This window comes from Excalfactoria chinensis, chromosome 4, assembly GCF_039878825.1.
Source record: "Excalfactoria chinensis isolate bCotChi1 chromosome 4, bCotChi1.hap2, whole genome shotgun sequence".
Lineage (NCBI taxonomy): Eukaryota > Metazoa > Chordata > Aves > Galliformes > Phasianidae > Excalfactoria > Excalfactoria chinensis.
Genome location: NC_092828.1, coordinates 74,327,203 through 74,349,284, shown reverse-complemented (window position 1 = coordinate 74,349,284; position 22,082 = coordinate 74,327,203). Strand labels below are relative to the sequence as shown.

Genomic DNA, 22,082 nt, shown 5'->3' with positions numbered 1-22,082 from the left:
GCTAGAGGATCTAGGACAGCCTTAGTGTTCTGTTTTGAGATTCCAGGCTGGCTGCTGCTGCTGCTAACTTAATGCAAGGGCAACACACGATGCTTGTATTGCTTTATTCAAGGCTGGACACAGCCACCTTTTTTAAAAAAAACTGCATCATAAACAGATTTTCTTTGTTGTTTTTCCTAGTAACGCTGTGTTCTCTTAAAGGTGAAAGGATATTTAGAATGCTGTTTATCCACTGCTAGTTATGTTTCTCCATCTAGGGTGAGAGCCAAAACTCATTAAAGGCAGCAAGAATCTTCCCATTCACTTCTATTCACGTCCATTGGCTCTAGCTCAAGCTTTTATTCAGTGCCTCTCAGCTTGGACAATGAAGATCAGTGATGGCATTTTCACTATCAGTGTCTTTGTGCCACCATCTCTCATTTCTAAAACCTTCAGCACAATGTCCATTTGTCTTCAGCAACTGCTTCCTTTCAGATTTCAAAAATAAGTAAGTCTATGGAAGAAACATTTCTTTTGGCTCTGCATTGGTTGAAAGCTCATTTGCAGACATATTAATTTTGGTAGACAGTGTCTCTTTGATTCTCTCCACCATCTCAGTACACCAGCCCGCTATTTTTGCCTCACAGGCTTGGCTGCACTGAGTCATGTAGCTCTGGTTTACATTGGAGTTAGTGTAACTAGCGATAATCTCAGTGCTTGTCCCACAGAGACAAGAAGCATTTGCTTGTGAAATCCAACAGGAAGATGGCAGCTCAATGAAAGGACTGCTGAGCACATTCTTTTAGCATATGCAGCAAGAAGAAAAAGTTGTGTTATGATTAAGTGGCTCTCGCACCACTGTAAGCTTATCACATGCTCTACAGCTGGTGGCCGTCAGAGCAGGACTGTGCAGTATTGCTGGATGGTCTGCCTGCTCAGGGGGACATCTAGGGCTGTTCTGGCCTCTGCCCACTGGCTTTCAGGTCAGCGATGAAGGGAACACCACATGGCTCCAGATGCTGCTCTACAGTTAGTGCCAATCACTGACAGGTAATAAACAGGGGTGAGAAAACAGGCTGGGATAGGCTGATCACAAACTCTTCACTGCAGGGGAAGTCTGGAGTGAGGCGCAGCGCTCATAACACAGCTTTTAACAATCTTCAGACTAAGGACTAGTAAATGTTCGGTGATGAACTGGGGCACAGTGCCCCTCTGGTGCCAAGTTAAAAAGAAGAAGCTCGCAGAACGGGATTCCAGCCTTGTGCAATGGGTTGAATTTAACCCTAACACTTTCATGATGGATGTGTCTAGTGTCTTGATTAATGTGAGCACTCTGGAATTGCCAGTGTTTTTCTGTCTTGCCACTGCCAAGGCCTATCTGTGCTTTTTCTTCCTCTCAGGCTTTTCTCCCTCCACTCCAATGATTTCAACCAGACAGTTCTAATTGCTGAACATACTTTGGGGATGTGAGCAGAAATCTTTAGTTTTAAGGGAACGTCTGAAGAATACCTCAGATGTGAATCATGTTTCTCATTCTCAGCCTTACTGGTAAGAAAATCCGGCTTTATCCCCAAAGAGAGGGAAAGTGTAAGAGGGAATTAAAATCCAAAGAAAAATAAATAAAACAAGCATTCTTGGTCGCTCACTCTGAGGCCTACGGCTGGGTGAAACCCATCTTTCTCAATCTTTGAAGTTCACATTCTGGCGAGGGAAAACCTTTCACATGAAATATGGGCTCTGATTGAGGAAGGTCACTGCAAGGAAAAGATATGGATCAAGGTAACTCAGACGGGTAGAATCTTTTTCTTGCCTCAAATGCTACGTATGGATGAAGCCTGGCTCATTAATTTCTTCCTCATTAGGTGGGTAGCTCTGACTTTCTGCCACAGAATTTAGCAGAACAAAATAGTGATCAAACCCAGCATCTGTCTGCTTTTGTTGATGGCTATTTATTTTCCTTAACGTTTCTCTTGTTTTGTACTCTTGGCTCAGAAGTCCGCCTTGTGCTCCAAACCAGTTAATTCTTCCTAAGAGCCGTGCGGGCCCAAGGCCTAGATTATATTTATAAGCTGTAAGCATCTCCCTGGGCAGCCTCACTTACAAAGGATTTGAGTCGAACAGCTACAAGGAGATGCTCAAAAACAACCTCACAGAGGGAACACAAAGAGATGGAACATCACACATTTCCCCCGCGTTAAAGTTTTACAAAGCAGACTGCAGTTCAAAGCGACAAATAATGGGAGGTGCGTAATCTTTATCCTTTAATCTCCGGTTTCCTACAGAAGGATGAGATGTTCTGCTCGCCTCTGTTAGCTGAACACATATGTTTGAGAGGTGCTTTCAGGCAGGTCCGCACCTTTCTCCATCACTGCAAGTGCAGTAGGACTGCAGGAGAGCAGCTTGCGGGCTGTGACTGGGACAGGAGTAGCAGAAAACACAGGCAGTGATCAATCTCAGTTGGACAGTCAGGAAGAGCCTGCTAGGATGCTAGGTAGGGATGGATAATGGGCCACACTGGCAACAACAACAACAACAATAAACCCCTCATACTTGACCATTTATAAACAAAATATATATATAGTTGCTTGCAGTATATTATTTCTATTTTGTTTTGTTGTTGCTGCTGAGGTGACGGACAGATCTCTTCCAGCTTTTGCATTTGGAATGATTCACTGAAACTTTCTCTGGCTTGTTTTCCCTTCACGTATAAAGGAGGAAAGTGCATACAGACTCTGTAACAAACAACTGCATGTGCTTCCTGCTCAGCCCCTCTGAAGCTGCCATCCCACAGAGGAGCAGCAAGACATGAGAGACATGCCCGCGGCTCCGTGGCCCCACAACTCTTGCTGTTAGTTTTTACCTATGGTACTGTTGTGTATTTGAACAAAAGCTGAGCAGGAAATGTTTTTTCCCAGCTAGAGAAGCTGAATGGAATTTTCATGAAGTCTTTCCTCCTATATTTTTCAAAACAAAAGAGTAAGTAAGCAAACGTCTGCAAGTAGCTGAAAGCAGCAGCCGAAGGACAGTCAATGGAGTTGTTGAATGGAGGACTCCTGCAAGACGTGGGAAATCACAATGAAGTTTCCTAACCTAATTCAGGGTAGAGTCTTAAAATCAGACCTTGCCCACACAGGGCATCATGCATTTGCAGGCAAGACTGGGACAGTGCTTTCCCTCCCAGAAACAACATCCCTAGCAGAAGTAACTCCAAGCTGAGTCTTCCCTCAGAAAGCTTTCTGTTTTGATAGCACGCCGTTTTCCAATGAAAAATATTTTCATCAAAAAGTTCCCCACCCTGTTTGCTCACAGACTGCCAATGTTAACTTGTCTTTGCATCACCAGGGGACTACAGGATGTGCGTGAATCAAAGGCAGCCTGAGCAGATCGTGGAGAGAGGCACACCCAGTGACGGTCCTGCAGCTCTCCTTGGGTTTAAGGCAGCTACTGTTGGCAAAGCTTCTTGTCTGTGTGAAGGACAAGGTGGGACTGGGGATGGGGATGGGCTATGGACCCTGTTTACTAGCTGAAGGAGCCATACGTAGCCAGCTTCACGCCTGTTCTGAAAGTCTGCGTACGCCTCCAAGGTACCTTATGTTCCTATCAAATATGTAGCTGAACTCATGCACTTTTTTTCACCCCAGAACAATGCAGTAAAGAGCAAGGCCCTCCTGCAATGCCCTGCCTGTTTCCACCACCTCCTAAGGGTGCTTAGATTTACAGCACATGGAAAGCTATCTATTCAAGAAGGGTTCTAGGTCCTCTTGGGAAAATGATATAGAACTGCTTCATATGGCACACTGAAATGAAAATCCCCGGCCCTGCCAACTCACAGTCCTTGTCACAAGCTGACAAGAAATGCTGTCTTATCACTAAAGAGTCTCTATCTAAGACATAGGCCAGAATTAACCAGCTAAAATTTAGGTTTATGGGGTAAACTTGCCTCAATCCTACACTATTCTTGAAGGAAAGAAACAGAAGGTCTGTAAAACAGATGCATCACGTACATTGGATAAGCCATACTTTTTAAGAGGCTCTTTGCAGTCACTAAAGCAGGCCAACTCAGATAACCAGCCCACGTGAGACAACTAACATTTGGATGGCTATGTGTAGTTCAGGTGGGTTTTACCTTTGTCTAAGGCTAAATACAGCATGCAGTCACAGATGCTGGCCAAATCCAAGCCCTGCTCCTATCAGCAACCACCCCTCTGCTGTGCTTCCTAGATATAGACCTACCTAAGATGGGCAAGATTAAGTGAAGAATTGCCCAGATCAGGTACCATCCTCTTCCAAGCTAACAAAAGGGATCGCTGCATGTGGTCTTCCACACTGGGCCAATGCTATCAGCAGGCTGAAGGTCATCCAAGGGACAGCCAAGCAAGTTGTGTGGTCAGAGCCTGCAGTTAGCACAGGTCTGAGACCATGCTGCCTTGGCCCTATGAAACACCCAGTACTTCATGGTACACCAGGCCACAGCCCTGATATTCTGGCCATATTTTTGCAGGTTATTGCCCACTGTCCCTGTGGTCTAGTATTTCCACCAGATGTACCTTTGCTTTCTTTATACTATTATTTATTTATGGCCATACTGACACAGTTGCCAAGTGTCTCTGAAAAGCTAAGAGCATTTCATTAACAAAGCAAAATGAAGTTTTCTAGCCCAGCTTCAATTCCCACAAGTATGGTGAATACGTTCATTAGTATCAACAAGGAGCTTTGAGGTCCTCGGATGGAATAACTGTCACAGCAAAATGAGCTGTACTACTACGAAGAGGTTCAAGTTGGGTTAGCAAATTGCTTTTTCCATCTGTACAAATGGAACACGCTGTTATTTAGGGAAGTCTTCTGTGCTTTGGGAAAGCTCTAACTTGTTGCTATAGGCACGTAAGGATGCTCAGGAACAAAACATGACATTCTTACAACCTTTTTGGCTTGGCATATTTTGAGGGAGAAAATAAAGAATTCAAAAATAGTTCCCAGAATCATTTGGCCAGGTTCTCACACTGGATTCCTTGTGAAACTGCACACCATGGGCATTTGGTCTCAATTAAATGATCAATTCAGTTTATCAACAAATAAAAGATTTTTTGGAGCATGACATAAACACAACACGATTTGCTAGCAGCTGTTCTGCAACTTCCAATGAATTCTTGAATGCTTCCCTGCAAGCCAAAAATACCATTCAGTTCCATAATTGAGCTAGAATTTTCATTCTCCAGTTAAGCTTAGTGTACAATTTGTCTTTACTATTATCCATAACTATTTAAAAGTCCATTTCTGTAACACAGATCCGGGGAAAGTTTTATGTCCTAAAAACCAACTGTAGGCATAGAAAATGCACTTAGTCATGTTAAGAATGATCTGAGCATGGATAGGAAGATTAGCATTAACTGTGACATTATGTGATATTGAGAATAGCATTCCCGAAGTAATATTGTAAATAAGAAATGATGCTTCCAGTTCACAGAACTAGAATTATTTGGGGCTACTCTGTGTTCATTTTATTGTTTGAATTTGGAACATTTCTACACCAGGAATCAGTTCTGATCCTCTGATGCACCCACTTCCCTTGCAGGATAAGTAATGAATCTGTAAGTCACAGAACCGTACCTATGTCTCACTTTGCTCCAGTGTATTTTGATGTAGCATATGTATTGGTACACGCATTAAGACTTTAGAAGCATAATAAAAAGAGGCATTAGAAACTTCCTAACATCCTGGTCACAGTTCAGTTTCATTATAACCCTCGATACACATTCAGCATAAGGTCCTAATGCACCTGCTCTTCATCTCTTCTCTTTGGATGAACTGTGTTAGAGTAACAGAAAACCCAAACAAACCCTGCCATTCGGACACGGGGACTGACAGTGCTTCACTGTAATCGGTCATTTAACCCCGGTGTCTCATTTGTGGCATTACAAGGACTGACAGCCTGTGAGTCTTCCACCACACTCATTATCAGAAGACTGCAGTGGTTTTCACATTTAAAGAGCCATGTGAGTGGTATGCGCACTGCCAGAAGGACGGCACAGAGGAGCTCCTTCCTGTCACCCAAACGCTGGCTGCATTCCCACAAGTGTCCCTTGTCCGCACAGGGACTCCCCCAAGCACAGTTTGTGAGCCTGGCAGCAGGCACGTGTGGCTAAAGCAGCAGTGCTGAACCAGGCAAAGGCTGAGCTGTCCCGAGGCAGAGGTGAAAGGGGGAGCAGCTGCGTGTCCTCACCAAAACCTCAGGGCAGTAGGCCTCAATGGTGCATGGATCTGTCTACACCCAAACACCTGCAGATAATGCTTAGATGACACAGAAGCAGCTGTCATGAGAAGTCCACAAGAGAGTACGGAATCAACTGAGTAAATGTAAATGATGACATTAGGGCTGCCCAGAATATCCTATTCAAACAAGAAACTGTGTCCCAAGAAGAAGGGCTGAGCGGCAGTGGCAGAAGAACAGGAGGACAGGGCAGGACAGGGCGCAGTGCAGGGACAGCCGGACCTGCCGAACAGCCAGGGGTAGCGGGGTGCTGCGGCAGGGATCCTGCTGCTTGGGCAGCATCGCCCTACGCTCCCCACCCCGTGCCCTGGAGCACGGAACCCCGGGGCCGGAGCTTACAGCCCGGGCACTCCCTGCCGTCGGAGGAGCGCGGCAGGATGGTGGAACGCGAGGCTCTGCCACCTGATGCTCGCGCAGCTCCGGCCGTGCGGGGACGGGCGATGCCGGGAGGCAGCGGGAACAGCTCGGCTCGCTTCTTTGCCCCTTCTCAAGCAGCAGCAGCAGCAACAGGAAATCCAGGAGTTCTGTGAAATGACAGGGAGAGGGAGAGAGAGAGTGAAGTCCCTTGGCTTGGGCTGGTGACGTCTCTCCTTCCTCCTTTTTTTTTTTTTTTCCTGTCCCTATAAAGAATCCCGGGCTCGCATCAAAGTTCCCAGCAAAGCCACCCGGACCCGCAGGGTGGGGGAGCGCCAAGCACGGGGCGGCACCCGGCCATGCCCCCCTGCCGCCGGCCACCCCCCGGCAGGTAGCGGCGCTGCCCAGGCGCACCTGCACCGCCCGGACGGGCACCGCGCCCCCGTTGCGCTGCGCTGCGCTGCCTTTTGCACGGCCCGAGAAAGTTCTCCCCGAGTTCGGCGGTGCCGGCGCCGCTCTGGAACCGCTCGCGAGGAGGAAGCGCGGGGAGAGCGAGGGATAAAGTTGCTCTGAGAAGGGAACAGGCGGAACACCTCGAGAAGAAAGGACGGGCGGCGAGGACGGAGCGGTGAATGGCGAGAACGGTTTAACCGGAGCCAACAAGTGGGAGCGGTGCGCGCATCCCGCTCCTCCCGTCCCGCCGCCCGCTCTGAAAGACCGAAGGAAAGTTCGCCCCGCGCCGCCCCAGCCATGCTCGGCGGGCCGAGCGCCGCGCTGGCCGCCTGTGCCCTGCAGGCACTGCTGCTGACGCTCGGTAAGAGCCGCTCGGTTCGGAGGGCCGCCCTGGGCGAGCGCGACGCGGCGGCCGCTGGGGGGCGCGAGGGGCGGCGGCGCGGGGGGCTCCGCGGGGGCGCGCAGGGGAGGTGCGTGTCCGCTGAGAGCTCGGGCTGCGGGGCGGGTGGGTCCGCCGTCGGGATGCCGTGCCCTTCGTTCGTGGCACCGCGCGTCGTGCCCTGAGTTTCAGGAGCTCCTCCCTGCAGCACAAGGGAGCTTCTCACAGCACAAGGGCTCCTTCTCCAGCACGCTGCCATCTGTCCGTCGTTGGCTTTCAATAGGATAGCTTCTGGACGTACTGCAGCGGCAGTGGCCTTGGTTTCTTTGTATCCATTCAGAGATGTGATGTGTGTATCCCAGCCGGCACAGCGCACTTCAGGTGTCTCTCCAGCGCTTCCCTCAGCTCCGTGCGCACGAAGAGCTGAGATGGACTGTGTGCCCGGTGGGGCTTGTCTGGCTTGGGGGCTGCAGGCTGGAAGGGCTGCCTGCAGAGGGCATGTCTCCAGAGATCCAGCCTGCGACACACTAAATTGTCCCCACGGACCGCAGAGAGCGAGCAGCAAGCATTTGGTGCAAGGGAGAAAGTGTGTCCTGCCACAGGTGTTCTGACTACCAGGGACAAGGTGGAGTGCTGCAGACGTCACTGGGGTGGCTGGCTGGAAGGCCTGCTGCCTGCACTTCAGTGTTGCCTGGGCTCCTCGCTCATCAGCGTTACTTTCCTGATAATTCTGAGGCTAATAGCATTGGAACTTGGTCCGGGCTCACTGTGTCATTGGTGCCAGGCACAGAGAAGGCAATGCCTGCATCCTGTGATGAGGAAAGGAAGACAGGCGCATTGCTAGCTGTCCCTGTAGGCAAAGGCTGATGATGGATTTGGAAGCAGCATTATTGCTGTCAGACCTTTGTCCATCATTAGGAAAAGATGATCTGTTAGCACAGTGTCTGTGTGCCCTAATTAGGCTGGAAGCCAAACTGAATCAGGGCCAGGAAGTGGGAAGGTTCTGGATAGCACTGATGTTAGTGAGGTGTTAACTCCTCAGTCACCTTTCCCTCAAAGTTCATCTGCAATCACTGTTTGACCTCCAAGGCCCAAGAGGACAGATCTATCCTGCAGGCTGTAGGTTAAACCTTCTTTGAGATCTTCGTGAAAATTAGGCAGGGTTATGCTGGAGGAGTTGAATCTGACTCAAATCCAAACAGTTTTATCTGCAATGCAGATAGAAGACTTTGCAACTGCAAAAGACATTCACTCGAGGTGCTGCATGAGAGCAGTGCAGCTGCCCAGTCCGAGAGCTGCCTGCCTGGTCAGGACTTGCAGGCACCCAAGAGAAAGGAAGCTCTTGTGGCTCTTACAAACCTTAGCAAAGGAGTTGCGCTGTCCTCTGCTTCTGTACCCGTGCCTGGCAGCAGCTGCTGTGTCATTATCTCCTGCCTGGATTCCCAACAGATCTCCAAGGTGTGTGTCGTGGCTGCCAGAGGACAGAAGCTGTCTAGAATCATAGAATCATAGAATCACCAAGGTTGGAAAAGACCTAAAAGATGATCCAGTCCAACCGTGCAGCCATAAGGTACATCCAGAGCAGTGGATGGTTTCCTTCCGATAAATCCAATTTGGTTCATTCAGTCCTTGTCAGCGTTTAGCATGGGGAGAGACCATGCAAACTTCATCCCAACCATGTCCAGCCTCATTTATAAAACACACCTTCAAAATACTGTACGCATGTCTGCATTCCTTAAGACGATTCTGCAGATATCACGAAATACCCATTTTCTTTTTGTTCATCACATAGTTTCTTTTGAACTCCTCATTGTACCACTTAGAGTCATTCTGCCAAATGCTTTTTACGCAGTAATAGCACTGGAGATGCCAACAGCTGATGTAAATTTTAGGTAGCTTCAAAGGTCATCCAGTTTCAACCTCCCTGCCATGAGCAGGGTCACCAAACACTGGAGCAGGCTGCCCAGAGTTAGCTTACTAATAGATACGTTTCAAATGTGCCAATTATCAGTAGGTAAATCAAAAGCTTTGGGAGCTCAGAATCCTCCCATGTTTTCCAGCTAGGATGCTCCCCACATAAATTACTGCAGGCTCTACTGCAGGGTTGCACCACTGCAAAGATAGAGGCATTAAGGCTGTGTGTCTGCCTTTCTTTGAGGCAGTCAGTTCTGAGAAGCTGAGGACTGGAGAGCCCACACTATGGGCTGCTGATCAATCCCAGTAAACTGAAAACATGTCTCTTAATTGGTGTTGTTCCTAAATATTGCTTTACTGTAGGAAAATGTTATAAAAAGCTGGGGAGACTTTGTTTAAGATTGTGATATATGAGCAGCTCTGCCCGAAGCTGCCACTTTCAAAACCAACTGGAAATCTCTTTACACTAATTCATCTATTTAAGGAAGGAAAGAAATGCAAAGTATTTCTCAGTACTCCCCGAGCTTCTAAAAACGAGCATCATACCCAAAATACGAGCATCATACCAGGAATACAAAGCAGGCTGTTTGTTGAAGGTTTCTGTGACAAGAACTTATTTTCTTTTAAAATTTCAGCAAATATCTGCACACACGTCCCCTTTGGTCTGCCAATACGTGTGAATCTAAATAAGAGCAGCAGGGTACGTCTTCCTTTCATATGTTCTCCAAATTGCTGGCGGTATGACGACCTGTTTGCGCCATCTACTTCAGGCTGAAGTAAGGTATCAAGTTTGGCAGTGGATACAATACTTGTGTTGCTAGCAGGCTGATGCACAAGGGCAAAAGGTTTCCAGCAAGCACAGGGAGTTTATTAGGTTCAGTCAGTGACAGGTGAGCTGCCATTTTTGTAAGCTTATCTTCCAAATTGCCAGTGCAGTTTGAAGGAAGGTGAAAGTCTGCTGTATGCCGTGTTCACTCCGAGATGAAACGCAACACATCTTTTGCTTCCAAAGACGTTTGCAAATACATGCAGCAAGGGTCACTTGGGCAGAAAAGGACAGGATGAACGAGGAGCTGCTTCAGCTTACATTGCAAAGCAGTTTTGGGGGCAGCAGCAGCAATCTGCATTTTTTAAAGCTGCACAGGAAATTTCCAGGAGGCAGCAATTGACTTTCACAGTGACTGTGAGAAGGATGCTGAAGTAAACCCTGCTGAAGCTCACCATCACTTTGAGGTTTCCTCTTATCTCTCGTGCTCCACCTTTCCTTTTTTCTCTAGACCAACCTGAATTCACTAGAATGGGAATTACAAGTGCAGGTAATTAAAAGATGTCCAGGATATCTAAACAAGAGCTAGGAGCAAAACAGATCTGTCCCAAGTGTTTTGCTTTAGAAAGCAGCTGAAATGACTGACAGGACATGAAGGCTTTTGTGTGCCCATCTAGTTCTCACCCTTGGACAGACCATACCACTGAGTTCAGCCACGCAAGCAAAAACAAGTGGACTACATAAACAAGTGTGCATTAAGTGTGTGTAATAAAGAACTGATCTCCTAAGTTTGGCACTTCTTTAGTCTTTCTTTTTAAGGCTACAGAGAAAATAAAAGAACCTGCCAAAATCAGCCAGCCAAGCTTATTATCTGGAAATGGCATTTAATATAAGCACATGCTTGAAGCTTGCCCCAGGGAGCAGAACTTTAGCAGCAGAGAGTTTGCAATCACCAGGAGCGAGGCAAGATTAGAACAAATAATGTGAAGGAAAGCTTCTATCTAAGATTTGTGATCTTAGAGACCTGCCTGTGAGCCGTTCATTTCAAGTGGGGAAGGAGGAAGGTTCAGAGAAGGCAGGGAGGCTGATCTCATGAGACTGTGATGCACAAAACTGACTGCTGCCCATGTCGTACAAATTCCACACTGGTGGGCTGCTGAACACATTTGTGTGGGGAGCCCCAGCTCACCTGAAACCAGGTATTAACATAAACGCAGAAGTGAACGAGGTAAATCTCGTGGCTGCTTTTATGATCTGATCATATCTTTGCATTTGCCAATAATGGAATTACAAAACCGGAAAGAATCCCAAATTCAATGCCCCACTGAGCTGAAGCTTTTGGTAATGGTGCTTTTCTTTGCTGAAGCTGAGGCAGGGAGGGCTGCAGAGCACGGGGCCAGCACTGGCTTTGCATTGCATGTGTCAAAGGGATGGATCTCAGCTCTGTACTTTCAAAGGCTGTGGAAATGTGAGCAATGAATTCACACACTGAGGGCAGCTGAGCTACTGCACAGTGCAGATGTTAACTCTGTACTGAGTTGTTGTTAACATGCACTTTGATGGACAGTGAATCTGTGAACTGTTTTATAAGGTAGCCCAATACCCCTATTTCCAAGTCACCGGATTAGTCTGTCTTTACAACATACTTTTTATCCTCTCTACATCCTATCCTTCTTCTCTCAACCCCCTTTCCTGGATGTCTCCTTAACTCCCCTCAGGGCTCAGAATTCCTTGAATTTTTACATTAGAAAAAAACAAAAGGAATTTCTCAGCCCTTCCATGTTGGAGTCTGCACAACTTCTCTTCCCTGTGCCAAAATGATTTTTGCCTCTTAAATTGTGTGTCTGGTGCAGATATGGCAAGCCAGGGGCTGAGATCTGCAGCTGAGTGCCTCATTTTCTGCAAGCAGACAGATTAAGTCTTCATGCTGTACAGACCTTTACAAGAGCAGTTTTTGCAAGCTTTCCCCCCAGTATCAAGAAGTGCAAAAGGAGTCACAGCTAGTTTCTGGTGTGTGTAACCAGTGTTCAGGGTTTTTGTTGTTGCTCTAAGCTGCAAAGCTTTTAGCACTGTAAAGAGTCCTTGAGCAAGTCTAACCCTTACAAACACATGAGTACAAACAAGCTAGTTTTCCTTTGTGCCATGCAGAGAATGGCAAAAGCATATGGTCCCCGAGATTTCAGAATTCAGCCAAAAACTAGAATCACGCCTTGAATGTAAAGGAAATATATGGACCAGCCTTCTATTTTCAGACCACTTGCCTTTGTCTTTTGCATTTCCACATAGGTTTCCTTAGATCTTCCTGTGTTTTTCTGAACTGTGGGAACATGATTGCCAAGGAAGTATTGGGGGGAGTTTTCAGCCCTGCTAGGATTGTTCTTGATTTGAGGGTCAAGGAAACCTGACCCAGTCATTACCTGTTCCAGTTTTATTTTATTTTTTTTTTTTTAAATCCCCATGAATTTAAAACACTTCAGCCAAAATGTTTGCTTCCTTAGAGCCCGCAGCTCAGAAATCGCACACCTTCAATTCTTCCTTGTAGATATGCTGAGGTCAATTTGCAGGAAAAACACCAACCTCCTTGGGGCTACTTTGCGTGTTCCTCTATAGCTATGAGTAAAATGGGATGACCCATATCACTCACAGGGATATGCCCCACAAATACACACACAAAAGAGGCTATTCTTTAAGGGATTCATCCTGTCTGGCATTAACTCATATCTCATTAACTGAAATTAGCGCTGAATACAATAATTTGGGAATTAAAGCAATTTCCTCCTTGTCTCCAGAAGCCTGCAGCTGGTGATGTGAGTGTGAAGCCTCCCAGTACCCCACTCCTGATAACAGATTCCCTCACAGCTACTAAGAAAGGCTCAGTTTGCATCCACAGGGATCACTTGTGGAAGCTGATGTAGAGCCTGGACTTTCCTAACTTTTGGGTTTGGTTGCACAGGGGTTGCTGTTCCAGACCTTTAAGGTGCAGGTGTGTGTGCCCTTCAGGGGTTATAAGAAGTATTTTTCCCCTCTGCTTCTTTACTTGTTCTTCCAGCTGCTTGAATCTGCCTCCCCAGGGGGCCATAATTCATGCCCACACAGTAGCACAGCAGCACCTTCTTGTGGGCAATCCTAATTACAATGCGCCTTCATACAGGAAATGGCTGTTGGAAGAGATCGCCCAGAACACTTAACAGGAAGATGTATGGGGCTGCGTTTGAAAGGAGGGAAGCAAGGCACTGAGGATTACCAGTTGCAAGCCTCAAGGTCCCTGTCTCTTGCAGAAAACAAAAATCCCACAGGTGCAGCACTGAGTGGCTCTGGGTCACCAGGTACATCCTGCCTCTCCGCATAGGGAAGGGTGCCCACGGAACGCACTGCCGCATCTCTCCTGAGTTAATGCTGTCGGTGCTCATTTACAAAGATAATGGAAAGGACTTTGTGAACAGCCGCTGCTTAAAGCCCACCACTGCTTTTCTCCTTAACCTGCGTGGAATAGCAGAAGAACTAATAATGCAGCGCCCAGATGTGGGGAGAAATGCTTTTCACAGATCTCTTTGTAGATGTGTACGTTAGATCAGCTCTTGCTGCACGACACAGCAGGAGGGAGCTAAACAGCAAGTTTGGCTACTTAAAAGGGTTTTGTACTATTACAATTAAAGGGTGATTCAAATACATGCAAACAATGACGTCACCTTGAGAACCTTTTAAGCACAATTTAATCTATGACATGGTGTAAGACAGAGAGGATCACTAACCTTTTGGCTAGCCACATTTTTTTTTCTACAAATGGACAGTGTCTGGTTTATTTTCATTTCACGTTCATGCACTTGGGACCATCTTTGCTCTCAGTTACACAGGGTTAAAGCTGTAGCTTAGCTTCAGACAGTAGCCTGTCTTTGAATTTGCCTTTGTGTGACTAGACCTTCATTTTATTGTGGTTGCTTATGCTTCTTTATAGCAGAATCTGAGTGGGAAAAGAACACACCGAAAGCTGCTGTTTCCCTGCATGCTTTCCAAGGTAGAGATTTTACTGATCTTGTTGGAAAATCCTAATTTGTTCTGGAAATGAAAATTCACTATGAGAAAGCTCAGTACCCTGCTTACTCTCAGATGATGAAGGAAGGCTGGTGTGTGGCCCCACACCTAGGCTGCAGCACCAGCTGGTCCATCAGGGCTGCCAGCCCCTGCTGCTGTTCATGGAGCAGTGTATGCTTTCACTTCACATTTATTTTGGCCCTAAAGATCCGGTCCTGCTAGACCTCCTGGACGTTCTTAGGCTTAAAACAACTTTTCTTTGACCTTGGCAATTTTTGTTGAGTAAGGATGGAGCAACAGATAAAGCAAGAGATGAAGGGCTGGCCCAATAGGAATTACCAGGGAGAGTAATTAATCTGCAAAATCCTACGTCAGCATGAATCAAGCACGGCATGCAATGGGGAGGGATTGCCTGGGGCAGAACCTCCTTTGGCTGTGATCTCAGTGCAGTTGGCCCATCTCACTTAGAAAGAGGGCCTGTGTTTCTCACAGCTCATAATCCCACCCAGCAGTGACTTTTCCATATATAATGATACCACGGGTCTCTGGGAAAGCAGAGTTGTGAGCATGAAGCTGCTAATGAACCCGTTAACAGTTTTATTACTTATCCCACTGGTACATTGGCTTCTGACTTCGTCCAGAAGGGAGATAAAGCAAGTCTTACTTGTGATGTGTTTATAGGTTTGGAATTGCTCCGGGGTTTCTAGGCTGTGTTCACAGTTGGTCTGTTTTCTCATAGCTGTCTCCCCAAGTAAAATAAACACTGGTGGCTCCATTCGCTGGGTCACTGTGGTTTGGTGCATTTCACCACTTGTAAAATGCAGCCTCACTTGGGCAGTATCATGCTGCCCTAATGAAGGAGCGGTGAAGGTCAAAACAAAAGGGCCAGAATAATACAGCTGGGGGAATGAAGGAACTGCCTGGGCAAGGTGAGTTCAGACAGCAGCAGGATGCTGAAGGGGATGTCAGAGGTTCTCCACATCTGGCTCTAGATGCAAATCCCCATCAGGAAACTTTGTCATTATATTTGAAGGACATATACAAAGCTGATTTTGTCTTCTTAGCATTATGGAGACATGGGATTATTTGGGGATACTGTCCAATCTATCCACTTTTCAGCTAGAAAGACCAGTAGGTGTGGTTACTCATATCCTAAGGCTTGTAACGTAACAGGTCAGCAGTGCTAGATTAGAAACAGAGGCTATAAAGGTCCCCTTAGGGAGTTTTGAGGTTTGTGTTTTCGCAGCATATTAATCTAAGTGTGATCTTTGTACCAAGGATAAAAACATTAGGTATAAATTAGCAACATACTTTGCCTTCTTTATAGTCTTCTTTGCATTTGAAATGTAATGTTGAAATGTACAATGCCATTATTAATCTAATTTGATAAACTGGGAAGTAGTTTGTCTTCTCCTGGTTACGTAAGTTGATCTCTATTGAAGTTTGTGCATAGCTGTGGTTGCTATTAACATTATATTTTTAACATTTCTTTCCTAATGTACTATCCAGCATGTCAGAGCTGATATACAATATCATCTAGGGCAGGCAACCACTAACAGGCACTAAGACATCCTATGAGAATGCAAGCACAGACTAATGCTCCCAAGAGAAAGGATCTCCTTTTTCCATCCTGTTAAGACGTGCCACAATTTGTTTTAACATTCTTCTTGACAGTATCTTCAGCTTTCTGGAGAGTTGCTGGCAGAAGGACAAAAAAAGTGGAGACAGTTTTGTCTGCATATAAATCTCAGTTTTATTTGCCAAAGTTGTCCTGCACTTTTGAGAATATCGGGGCAGAGAAGCTGAAAATTCTGTGTTCAAAGTGGGATTAGTGGAAAAGCTGCACTTGATTCCCATGGAGAAGCGTTTGCATAGCTGCACTTCAACGCCGTTTACTCTTTCACTGCACTGTATCATGGTATCACAGTCCTACCAAACGTTCTCATAGACTTTAAGTACACGGATACATGGTTGGCCAACATGACTTTCACATCCTGCCTTGTCCGCCTATGACTGGGATGCCTGTCAGTCTGACCACTAGAGCTAAGAATTTCAGTCTAAACACCTTCCTGATGGAACAGGAGTTTCATATAAAAATCTTGTTTCTAAAATGGCTTACATTAAAAAGATAAATGTGTCTCTCAGCAACAGGCAGCGATTGCTTGGGAAAAGAGGAATGATCATTGTAACACAGATGACTTAATAGAATCAATTAGGCCAGAAATACGAGACACGAAGCTGACAGCATGAACTTCTTATCAGCATAAATCCGATACTTTTGTAAGGACAGCTACTTGCTGCAGTGTGTTGCACATAACAGAACTGTGCTCTGTGCTCGTGCTCCTGTGCAGTACTGCAGAATGTCCTTTAGGGGCTGGTCTGCTGCACAGAAAAGCCACTAAAGCTTTTCTCCTTGTGTAGTGATAGAGGGATGTGCATTCAAATTGCAGTGATGCTGTCATTACTCCCCCATCTCACGCGGCATCTCCTTTCCTGGGTCATGCCTTGTGCAACCACTTTATGCAGCTGATAAAGTGGAAACCAGTAATTCTGAGAACAAGCCCTTTTCCTCAACAAAAGGACAAATGTAATCTTTAATCCATAGTCCAGTGCTTGACAGTTTGCATAAGGGAAGAAATGAATGTCTTATCCTAGGACCCTAGATTTTCAATTAGAGGTTCTTGACATTTCTGATGTAGTGGTTAAACTCTTTCTGTGCATTTATTCTGTATCCTTTGAGCAGATATGATAGCTAGTAATTAGTAAGGCCATAATTAAAGCCATCAGCAGTACAGTTCTGAATAAGTACTTCACCTTGCTGAATGAGGCAGCTAACACCTTGCAGAGCCATTGCTTTGGGCTGCTGCTTCTTTGTTTTCAAGCTGAGCAATATATTTGGCCATGTCTAGTGTCGCCTTACACAGGCCCCCTAAATTTAGAGCTACGCTTAAATGTAAGAAGATACAGCAAAAGGGGTTAAAGAGCATCAGCAGAAGAGCTCAGAACAACCTCATTCCTTTATCCATCTTTCTTGTTTTAAATTCTCCATGCTTATAGTGGTTCTGGTCTTGTCATCTACTGGCTGTGGGAGCAAAGCGGTGGCATTTGGGCGTTGTGGATGTGAGGAGGGTATTTCTTACAGCAATCTTTGTGCAGTATATATGGTAAAGAGGGAGGGATCCTCAACATACGCAGGGCAAAGGTCTCCTGTGCTCTTTCGTTTAAGGTTGAAGTGATGTTCTTTAGTGAGCATTGTACTACTAGTCTATGAAAGGCTCCCATTTTGTTTTGATTCTATATTGTTCTGAGTAAAATAGTAGGAAAAGAGAAATTTCTGCGACCATAACATTCTCTTACAGGCCTATTCATTATAGATCCTGAGAGGAAACTGAGAGTTCCCCTAGACAATGCTCTGATATACAAACGAGCATACATTAACTTTCTGTAGCTGTATAGTTCATTTTTGGCTGCACTTCCTTTACATTCTTAGGAACATGGATTTGGGCATAATCTGCTTTGATGTCTTCCTCTGCCTTGAACGGCTGCCTTGTTAGACACAGCACACGTCCAGCAGCCTACCCACAGCAGAGGTTGAGCAGACGTGCGTGGACGTGGCAGTGCCTGGACATTTTGGTGGCTTGTAGGGCTGGAAGCAGAGGGGACCAGGCCTGGTCTGTGGGGTTTTAGCCAGACTGAGATGGAGATGCTGGGGTGGCTGTTGGCCAGGTGTGTGCTCCAGGCTACCCAAGGTGGCCAGGTGGGATGGTTGTGAGCCGGTTCCCTGTCCTTTGAGAGGCATCTTAGGGGAGCTCACGTGAAGGCACAGCTGCAGTGGCTTTGCAGCATTAACTCTAGAACAGCAGCTACAACAGGACATTCTCTGCCATACAGAGATACTTGCTGCTTGGTGCATCTGCTCTTCTGTAAATCGGGGAGATTAGCACTTCCACTCCTTCCTGGAGGGTGGGGGCAGTTAGCATTTAGAAGAGAAAACGGAGCTCAGGTCCCACAGTGGTGGGAGTTATAAATTTACTTCATTTTCTACTTCCATCATCAGAGAAAAAGCTACTTAAAACTACAAGGATACAGAGGCATTTGAGGCTGTAATGATTAGGACTGAAACACTGCACTAGGCTTTGCCTGAAGAGTCAGAAATGAATCTCTCCGTCTTCCAGACAGACTTCTACAGAACTGGGGTTTGGCTGTTGCTCTACTGCACGAACATGTTTTGTTCTCATGTACTTTGCATGGGAACAGAGCCAAGCAGATGAAAAAGATTAGAGACTAGGTTAGTCTTTGTTACCTAGCTTCTGTAAACACCTTTGCACAGTCTGGAGTGTGACTCCTGCTTCTAAAATGCTGCCTGTGCCAGCCAAAAGGTGCACCCAGGCACACCTCTCCCTGCTTGTGCTTGCAGTCTGCTTGCCTGCTTCCACCAGGTGCATGGCATCGATGCCCCTGGCTTGCAAGGCTACAGGTTCTCCTAACAGTTTTTAACATGGTGCTTCCCTCAGCCTCTCAGCCTTCATATACGTTGTAGGATTCCTCAGAGGAATAATGAAGCAAGCATACACATAGATGCAAATGGATGCAGTCTCATTTCAAGTGCAGCTATTCTCCAAAAAGCCTCTTGGTTTTCTTTAGAATGTGTCTTCTGGCATGGAGAAATTTGCAAAGCTAATTTTCAGCTCCTGTCTAATGGATTCCCCTGCTGAGTGTCTGTTACAGTTAAAGGATTCCAGATTGAGAGTTTGTTCTCATCTCCCCTGTGCATAACTATGTTGGAGGTGCTTTTTGGATAGCTGGTTAATGAGCCTGGAGTGTGGCTGAGTGCTTCTGACATTCAGAAGGAGTTTCCCCTCCTCAAAGGAGGAAGGTAGCCCTCATACCCCTGCAGCCTGTTTATAATGAGTGCATTCACCCCAGCAGCAATAGGGTGCTTTCAGATATGAGACTGTGCAAGATGTTGAGAGCAAACGGGATTGATCAAAGCTGAGGATGCAAAAGGAGAAATCCCTCTTTGCAGGAGTTCACTTGTTTAGAATTTGCATGTTTTTGGGGGAGGAAGAATGAGCAGCATGCAGCAAAGTTCAGCATACGCTGTTGTACACTCTTCTCTGTGTAAAGCAAGCCCTGTGTGCTTGCCCCATCAGTCACCCCCCCAGGGAGGGCAATGCAGTGCACCCCAGATTCTCACTGGTGTCAGTTTTTTCCAGCCTCTGTGCAGCTTAGCACAGAACTGGAAGTCAATTAACTTGAGTTCTAATTCCTGCCATCCTGCAGGCTTCCTGTATGATCTTAAGTAAGATACTTATCTGTCTTCAGTTTCCAGCAGTATATAGTAGTAATTAATTACCAACTTCACAAACATGTAGCGAGGTTAAATCCCTTTATAAGTGATCACAAAACTAATCTTAGAAATGCAGGCTGCTGTGATTGTTATTGTTACTGCCATTTTGGCACGTACCTTTCTCAGGCATGAGTGTTTTCCTAAGAAGTCCTTATCTACCCAGACTCAGTGCTGGGTCTTAAGTGTCAGTTTCCACAGAAGCCTTTTGCAATTTTAAGCACAGGATATCAGACCCTCACCCCAAGAGACTCTTGGAGGGTGGGCACAGCCAAGGAGAAAGAAAATGCTGGTGGGTGTTGGACCTGGACACTGACTAGGGCTTGGGTTAGAGTCAGGGCTGGGATCTGGAGAAAGAGATGGCACTGAGCCCCAGTGTGAGTGGGGTCACTCATTCAGCCACTTCTTCAGACATACAAATGGCCATGAATATGGCGGTGCTCAGGTGTAGTTACACTGCCTGAAAAAGACTACATTATTGAAAAACCAGAAAGTTCATCTTTGCACCAAGCTAAATTAGAATTGCTTAATTTCTTACTGAGTGTTTTATCTTACTTAAAATGGGACAGCATAAATGAGTTTTTATTGGAATATGCTATGCTGTCATTTTAATTAAGAGGAAAATATATATCTAAAACAAAATACATGGGCATTATCAGTTTTCATGGCTATTAATCTACCTGTCAGCTGGGGCAATCCATTTGTTGTGAACTGCAGTGCTAAGAGTATGGTATCTTTGTGCTCAAGAGCGACATATTCCCAAGCTTGTTGTCTTTGGCATGGCCAATATTTTATCTGCCAGAGCCAACATTAATGAAAAATTCCTGAAAAATTCCTCATTTCAACACAGCAACACTGATGGGAATAACAATCTCTTCTGACCTTGTTTAAAAGCAGATATTAGGCAGGATACAAAAAGGGGAGGTATTTCTAAACCCCCCTCTCCAGGACTTTGGGTACTAAGTTTTTGATGTTTGATTGCCTTTATAAATGATATCAACGCTGTCAGGTTGTTTACTGCCCATAGTACGTGCATCCAAAATCAGCATTGCTCGAAACAGACATGCGTGTAATTTGAAATGCTGAAACTGAGAACTGCCTTCTAGTTTTGTTACACAACAGTCACATCTCTTTGAAACTGTCAAGATGATGCAGATGATGCTGAACCTCTATAATGTCTCAGTGAAATGACTGATAAGAGCCAAGAACTTTTTCTTCAGCTCCTTTATTTGAGCCTTGTGCGGACAGACCGTCCTTCCTGCTCTGACAAGGCTTCTTGCCACAGCAGTGCCTGTGCTGTGGGCAAGCCAGAGCTGAGAAATATCTCACTATGCATGATACTGATGCAGAAAAGAGGCAATTTTTTAGTAGACCTTGGAGCAAAGGTCAGAGGGATGTGCTGGAGTTATTCACGTAGTGTAAGTCACTCAGTGAGCAGAGAAGTGAGAGATTCTGTCAGCAAGCAAGGAGAAACCTATGTGTACAGCCTCTTCAGTCACCATCCTACAACTGAAACCTTTGTGTTCTACAGACACTTCAAGGACCAGAACAAAGAGGGCAATGGAAGATCAAGACTTATCACTATCCAGCACCCAAAGGCAGCTTAGTACACACACATCCATACCTGACAAAAGGCGAGGCAAGCTGTGTAATTTATTCCCCCCCTTGTTGTCTGAGGCTGTGATAGCATCTATGAGAAACACAGTCTGTCATGCCCCAGAGACAGGGGAGAGCCTGGCAGCACACAGATAAGAGCAGGTGCTAATTTGGCGCTGTGGTCCAGCTCACAGACCTGGTGTTGTGTAAGTGCTCTGCTTTCAGCTCCCTCTTACCGAATCCTCTCCTTCACTGTGCAGACAAGGGCTTTGATGTGCTTATGCTCTGAGGTGCTACCTTTATTTCAGTCTGAAAGGGTGGCAAAAGGAGGGACTGCCTTGCCAATCACCGACTTGCCTAAATATTTATCTCTGCTGAAAACAGTTTAGTTTCTGCATTTAGCCCAGGGTTGATTCTGATGAGAGACATCAAACATAATACACATGAATCAGCCACAGCACATCTGGTGTTGCCTGTGTGCTGGAGGAATATAAATAAAAGAGCCAGTAAACTCCAGCTGCTGAGGTATTTGTACTGCAGCAAGGCTGTCAGCTTCCTAACATCACCACCCAGCGAGCAGCGGGTGCCGCGTGTCCCTTGGGGCGGCTGCGGTCCCCCGTTGGCGTGTCTTTCTCTTTGCATGGGAGGACTCAACAGGAAAGGAGCAGAAGCACTTTTGTTAAACGGATTTGCAAGAGAGCTGTAGCCACCGAAAAGAGCGGCAGGCCAAGGCAGCAGCGTTGCCAATGCTTGAAACATTTCTCCGATGTGATGATACTATATTTTTGGAAGTATCTGCTATGAATGTTCTTTCCCTGGAAAGATTCCTTCTCCTGCCTGCTTCCCCCGCCCCCCTCAGACTGCTGGTGCCAACATTTCTGTTGTAACTTCCTTGCTCCCAGCCACTTCCTACCATAGACTTCCCTCCTCTCTCCTGGCGCAGATGCTCCAGGCTGAAATGTTCTGCTGGCCTCAGAGGAGGCGAACAGCGGCG

General features: G+C 46.2%; 1 protein-coding gene across 2 annotated transcripts in view; it reads left to right on the top strand.

Moving 5' to 3' along the window:
* The first annotated feature begins 6,917 nt into the window (after nt 1-6,917).
* Nucleotides 6,918-22,082, top strand: part of LOC140251720 (vascular endothelial growth factor receptor kdr-like) — a 118,130-nt gene continuing 102,965 nt past the window's right edge. For both annotated transcript variants that reach the window (XM_072335781.1, XM_072335780.1), the window contains exon 1: nt 6,918-7,415. In XM_072335781.1, the coding sequence (XP_072191882.1) occupies nt 7,352-7,415 (64 nt within the window). In that variant the 5' untranslated portion in view covers nt 6,918-7,351. The remainder of the gene's footprint in view (nt 7,416-22,082) is intronic.